Source organism: Vipera ursinii (genome assembly GCF_947247035.1).
Source record: "Vipera ursinii genome assembly, contig: scaffold_349, whole genome shotgun sequence".
Classification (NCBI taxonomy): Eukaryota; Metazoa; Chordata; class Lepidosauria; order Squamata; family Viperidae; genus Vipera; species Vipera ursinii.
This window is the reverse complement of record NW_028148168.1, coordinates 1-6,274: the sequence shown is the minus strand read 5'-3', so window position 1 is coordinate 6,274 and position 6,274 is coordinate 1. Positions and strand designations below refer to the sequence as shown.

General features: G+C 48.2%; 1 protein-coding gene across 1 annotated transcript; it reads right to left on the bottom strand.

Annotated features, from left to right (window-relative positions):
- Nucleotides 1–241: 241 nt before the first annotated feature.
- LOC310650705 (ubiquitin-conjugating enzyme E2 R2) lies at nucleotides 242–5,383 on the bottom strand. The gene is made up of 3 exons (XM_083380288.1): nucleotides 5,236–5,383; nucleotides 2,384–2,518; nucleotides 242–840 (listed from the first exon to the last, which is right to left on the bottom strand). The coding sequence occupies exons 2-3, from the start codon at nucleotides 2,440–2,442 to the stop codon at nucleotides 615–617; spliced, it is 285 nt and encodes a 94-aa protein (XP_083236414.1). The 5' UTR covers nucleotides 2,443–2,518; nucleotides 5,236–5,383; the 3' UTR covers nucleotides 242–614.
- Nucleotides 5,384–6,274: the final 891 nt, after the last annotated feature.

Below are 6,274 nucleotides of genomic sequence, written 5' to 3'. Positions count from 1 at the left end.
CAGAAGGAGCAGTAAAGAAGCCTCCGGAAGGAAGAGGGGGTGGGTGGGCTCTACACAGCTCCTCCGCGGTCTCCGCCGGGCGTTAAAATACATCCAAACCTCTTGATGAAAGATTGGGTTTAATTTGAGAACCTAAACACAGAGCAAGCCTGTTTTGCTATACTGTGAACTCTCCGGAAGAGGGGGAGAGAGGGAGGGAGGGGGAGCAGGGGCAAAGAGTACTGTCTTTTTTTTAAAAAAAAAAAAAGGGGGGGGGGAAAGGAATCAAAAACACAGTAATGGGACGGGAGAGGAGGCGCGATCCAAGATCATCCGCGCAGGTCTTTCTCGCTAGGGAGGCCAAAGAACCAGGAAGTTTTTTGGGGGGGAAACCAAATCGTGACTCCGTACGAGAAGAGAAAGCAGGAAACGCATGTTTTGCCTGGGGTCTTCTTCCCCGCCCCCCTGCCCACCCTTGTAGGTATATATCTCTTTTTCTTCTTCTTTTTTTTTTTGCTGAACGGTCATTGGATTTACTGCTGTGCCCTCCCCCCCTCTGGCAAAAACGGCGGGGCAGTACGATACGGGGTGGTGTTGGGGGGGGCGGGGTGGAAAGGAGGGCCAGAGGGGACAGGTCACGACTCCTCATTGCCGGAATCATCGTCGTCGTAACAATCGGCGTCTTCCTCCTCCTCCTCCTCGTCCTCATCGTCAATGTCGTCGTCGTACAGGTCATCATAAAGCAAGTCGGAGCTGCTGTCGTTGGAAGGCACTTTAGTTTTGATGCAGTACTCGGCCAGCGTGGTGGGCACCTTCACACCGTCCTTCTCCGCTTCCGCCTTGGTGGCCTGCACTTGTTTCCTGCAAGGGAGGAGGGGCAGGGGGAAGTTAGGGGAGGTCAGCCTCCTCACCAGCCCCCCCACCCCCACCCCCAATGCCCACCCCTTCCGCCTTTGACATGCCGTACCCAAATCTCCCTTCCCTCACGAATGCAAGCCTCTTAAAGACCCTTAGACTCTTCCCCACATCCATCACGGGTCTCAGCAAATGAGCAACAGCCACAGCGCTTAGACTTATATGCTGCTTCTTAGTGCCTTTAACAGCCTCTCTCTAAGCGGTTAACAAAGTCAGCATCTTGCTCCCAGCAATCTAGACCCTCATTTTACCGACTTTGGAAGGACAGAAGGCTGAGTCAACCTTGAGCTGCTCCGAATCGAACTGCTGGCAGTTGGCAGAATTAAAATACTGTATTCTAACCTCTGTGCCACCAGGACTCGCTCTCTCTCATCTCTATCTATCTATCTATCTATCTATCTATCTATCTATCTATCTGTCTGTCTGTCTGTCTGTCTGTCTGTCTGTCTGTCTGTCTGTCTGTCTGTCTGTCTGTCTGTCTGTCTATGTATCATCATCATCTCATCTATCTATCTATCATCTATCTATCTATCTATCTATCTATCTATCTATCTATCTATCTATCTATCTATCTATCTATCTATCTCTGTCTATATATCTACATCTATCTGTCTATCTTTCTATCATCTATATCTATCTGTCTATGTCTATATCTATCTATCATCTATCATACTCTCTCTCTAATCATTTATCCATCTATAACAAAAGCAATGGCACGTAGGCTTATATACCATTTCACAGTGATTTACAGCCCTCTCTAAGCGGTTTACAGTCAGCATCTGGCCCCCAACAGTCTGGGTCCTCCTTTTACCAACCTTGGAAGGTTAGAAGTCTGAGTCAACCCCCTAAGCCGGTCAGGATCGAACTCCTGGCAGTCGGCAGAATCCTCCCAGCCATGCTTTGGTCCAACTGGCCAAATGCTGAAGGGAGCTGGACCTTAGTGGCTGTGCCTGGCAACCCTTAGTGCCCCAGGATCAGGAGAACTGAACTCTTTGGGCTGAGGGGCAGGGTCACTATCGTCGAGGACAGAGGTCAAGAAACTCAAGAGGACAAGATCAGAATTTCTTCTCCTCCACCCCCGCTTCCCAAGATATTTATCTTCCTTCAGAAGAAAGCATTTGTAGCTCAGGGCTGAACTGTGGGGTCCTGGGTGCTCTCCGAGCTTGGCAGTTTCCTTGCAGACGTTTCATTACCGAACTAGGTAACATCATCAGTGCCAAAGGAAGTGGGGTTTGGGAAGAAGAGGAGGAGGAAGATTGTGAGGTCCTTGGTGGTCTCTGAGCTTGGTGGTTTCCTGCAGACATTTCATGACCCAAAGTAAGTAACATCACCAACGGTGGACGACCCCTCTCCCTTCTAGCACTGGCGATGTTAGCTAGTTGGGTCCTGAAACGTCTGCAAGGAAACCGCCAAGCTCGGAGAGCACCCAGGACCCCGCAGATCAAAAGGGCTTCTCTTCTCCATCAGCTGTTGCCTCCTTGGGACTTACCGGATGATTTCTGCATATTCTTTGTCTTTCCCTTTGCTGTCTCTCCATTTCCTGAACATAACGGAGGCATCCACGTTTGCCGGAGAGAATGTGTTGGGCTCATTAAGCAAGGAGATTACACTCAGGAGGATAGTCCTGGAGAAAGCGAGAGGGGGAGGAGGAGATACGGAAGTCAGAGCTCAGCCCGCATAGCAGAATAAGAAAGAGTTGGAAGGGACCTTGGAGGCCATCTAGTCCAACCCCTTGCTCAGGCAGGAAACCCTACACCATTTTAGACAAATGGCTGTCCAGTCTCCTCTTAAAAGCTTCCAGTGTTGGAGCATTCACAGCTTCTGGAGGCAGGTTGTTCCACTGGTTAATTGGTCTAACAGGAAATTTCTAAGTTCTAGGTTGCTTCTCTCCTTGATTGGTTTCCATCCGTTGCTCCTTCTCCTGCCTTCAGGCGCTTTGAAGAATAGCTTGACTCCCTCTTCTTTGGGGCAGCCCCTGAGATGCTGGAACATGGCTATCATGTCCCCCCCTGGCCCTTCTAGACATGCCCAATTCCACAGCCGTTCCCTACGTTTTACCCTCCAGTCCCCTGATCATCTTTGTTGCTCTTCTCTGTACCCTTTCTAGAGTCTCGACATCTTTTTTACATCTTGGTGACCAAAACTGGATGCAGTATTCCAGGTGTGGCCTTACGAAGGCCTTGTAAAGTGGTATTAGTACTTCACGTGATCTTGATTCTATCCCTCTGTTAGTGCAGCCTAGCACTGTGTTGGCTTTTTGGCAGCTGCAGCACACTGCTGGCTCATATTTAAGTGATTGTCCACTAGGACTCCGAGATCCCTCTCACAGTTACTACTATCGAGCAAGGTACCCCCTATACTATACCTGTGCATTTGGGTTTTCTTGCCTAAACGTAGAACCTTAATTTTTCTACCACTAAACTGCGTTTTGTTGGATAATGGGAGCATTTTCGGCTTGTGGGGGGAGGGGGAACAGAGACTTTTTGCCCCATTCCTTCTTGTTTTTCCTAGATCTATCCTGAAGGAAGAAGTCCTGGAAAGATGGGCATTTATCGCTTGCTATCCAAGCTGTCTTCTGGTGGGAAGAATCCTTGAAAAGGGTCATATGGGGGGGGCCCCTTCATTATTCTCCCCCTCAGTTTATTATTTTTCTTAATAATCTCTGGTCCTTTCGTCGCGGCCTTAAAACATTTCTCTTCCATCAGGCTGACCTGGACTGACGATAGGGATTTTTAAATAGAATATTTTTAATGTTGTATCATTTTATCACTGGGGCTTGTTAGTTTAATCTTTTTTTCACATTTGTATTATTGTGTTTTATTGTTGTTAGCTGCCCTAAGTCCTTCGGGAGATAGGGCAGCATATAAATCCCCCCCCAAAATAAATAAATAAACAAACAAACAAACACATAAATAAATAAATAAATAAATAAATAAATAAATAAATAAATAAATAATACAGGTAGTCCTCAACTTACAACAGTTCATTTAGTGACCGAAGTTACGACGACACTGAAAAAAGCATCTTACGACAATTTTTGACGCCTATGTCCGTTGCAGCGTCCCCGTGGTCATGTGATTAAAGCTCAAAACCTTTGACAACTGATTCGTATTTATGACGGTTTCAGTGTCCTGGGGTCAGATGATCACGTTTCGCCACCTTCCGACAAGCCAAGTTGGCGGTGGAAGCCAGATTCATTTAACAACCTGGCTACTAACTTATCAACCACAATGGATTCACTTAGCAACGGTGGCAAGCAAGGTCATTCATAAAACGGGGCCAAGCTCACTTGACAAAATGTTTCACTTACCAACAGAAATTTTGGGCTCAGCTGGGGTGGTGGGCCGAGGATTACCTGCAATCCAGCCTGCTGAAATTTGCTTTCCCCACCCCCCACCCCCAAGGGGAAAAAAAAATTAAATCCAAATGGAATCTTAAAACTGTCAATTTTGCAAACCGGCATTTCGTGGTTGAAGTTTCTAGAAAACCCCATCCTGAACGGCCGCAGCGCTCAGGCTGTTGCACGAGGTGCCAACCCCGTTTCGCCAAGAAGGGCCCCGTGCAAAATGAATGAGTTGTAATGCTTTGCGGCTCGCTCTCGCTCTCTCTTTTCTTTTAGCAAACACCCTCTCTTACCTCAATGAGCCTGGCGTCTCTGAGGCGGCAGGGCCAAGGTCAGTGATGGCGAACCTTTTAGAGACTGAGTGCCAAAAAACCACCCCGCCCCCCCCACCCACAGGGCCACCCACCACCTCCACGGCCCACGCCCTCTGCCCAGCATGCGGTGCCATAGGTTCGCCATCACTGGCCAAGTTGAACTTGGCCAAAGATGATTTGGATTATTATCTTTTTGAGTGGCAGGTGAGGGAGGGGCTGTAAACATGGTGAGTTGGAAGGGGCGCCCCTGGACCCTAGAAGTAGTCCTCGCCTTGCAACAGTGACCGCCCAAAGTTACAACGGCACTGGGAAAAACTGATGTAGGACTGTTTTCTGCACTTGCAACCCTCGCAGGCATCATGTGATCATGTGATCAAACTTTGGGTGTGCTTGGCAACTGACCCACGTTTATGACGGTTGCAGTGTCATGCGAACCCATTTTGCGACCATCGGACAAGCACAAGTCAACGAGGGAAGTGAGATTCGCTTAACAACCGGCTGGCTCTCTTTAACAAGTGCAGTGATTCACTTAATAACCGGGGCAAGAAAGGTTGTAAACTGGGGCAAAATTCACTGAACAACCGTCTCCACTTAGCAAATTTTGGGTTCAACTGTGGTCGTAAGTCGAGGACTACCTGTACTCTGCTGGCGTCGAAAGTAATTCTCCGCCTCGGAGGGTCTTACCTGACGTTCTGCGTGGGGTTCCACCGTTCCGATGGCAATTCTCCACTTTGAGGATCATCTACAGGTGGGTGAAGAATTGAAATACATACATCCCCATTCTACGAAAGGAAAAATGAGTGGGGTGGGGGGGTTGGGAGGGGGCATGAAGAGAGACAACTAAGTTAAACTATGCAGCAAACAGACCACTCATAAAAATCCACCCCAACTCTGCCTATTTCCTAAATATCAAGTGTAAAAGCAAGGCACGCAGATTGCTACACAATCACACAGACACACAAACTCAGTAGCTAAGGGCTGTAAATCCCAACACATCTGGGGCTTACAGTACTTCACAGAACTCAAGTGTGGCTTTTCGGTCCCAGTCAGAATGGAACTGGAAGGGATCTTGGAGGTCTAGGCGACCTCGGCTCTTTTATGACTCGTGGACTTCAACTCCCAGAATTCCCCGACTCAGGAATTCTGGGAGTTGAAGTCCATGAGTCATAAAAGAGCCGAGGTTGCCTACCCCTGTGAATCTAGTCCAACAACTTGTGGAGGCATGTCGCTCTCCTGGTTAATTGTCTTCACGGTTAGGAAGTTTTTCCTTAATTCCAGGTTGTTCTCTTTGTAGCTGTATGCTATAGGGAGGCTTCTCTACCTTTACGTAACACTTACTCTCTTTCTTCAGCCCCCAGCGTTTATTAACACATTTAACCCTAGGTTTGATTTCCTTCATTTACTCCAAATAATTCCACCAGGGGGAGCCAGAGCTCTCACCGAGAAGCCCCTGCTGCCAGCCCCGACAGATCCAGTTGTGATCTCCTCCACAAGCAGATTCCCTAGATCCAAGGTAAACATCTCCCACTTCCTTTGGCCAACAGATTAGAAAGAGAGCCCTCGGCTATTATTGATTGGAGAGAAGCCCGCCTGGCTTTGACCTTTGCAGTCTGCAGCAGAATTTAAAGGATATACCTCTGATTCTGCAGAACCAATCCCTTTTCAACGCTCAACGCCTCCCTCTCTCTCTCTCTCTCTCTCCTCTCTCTCTCTCTCTCCTTCC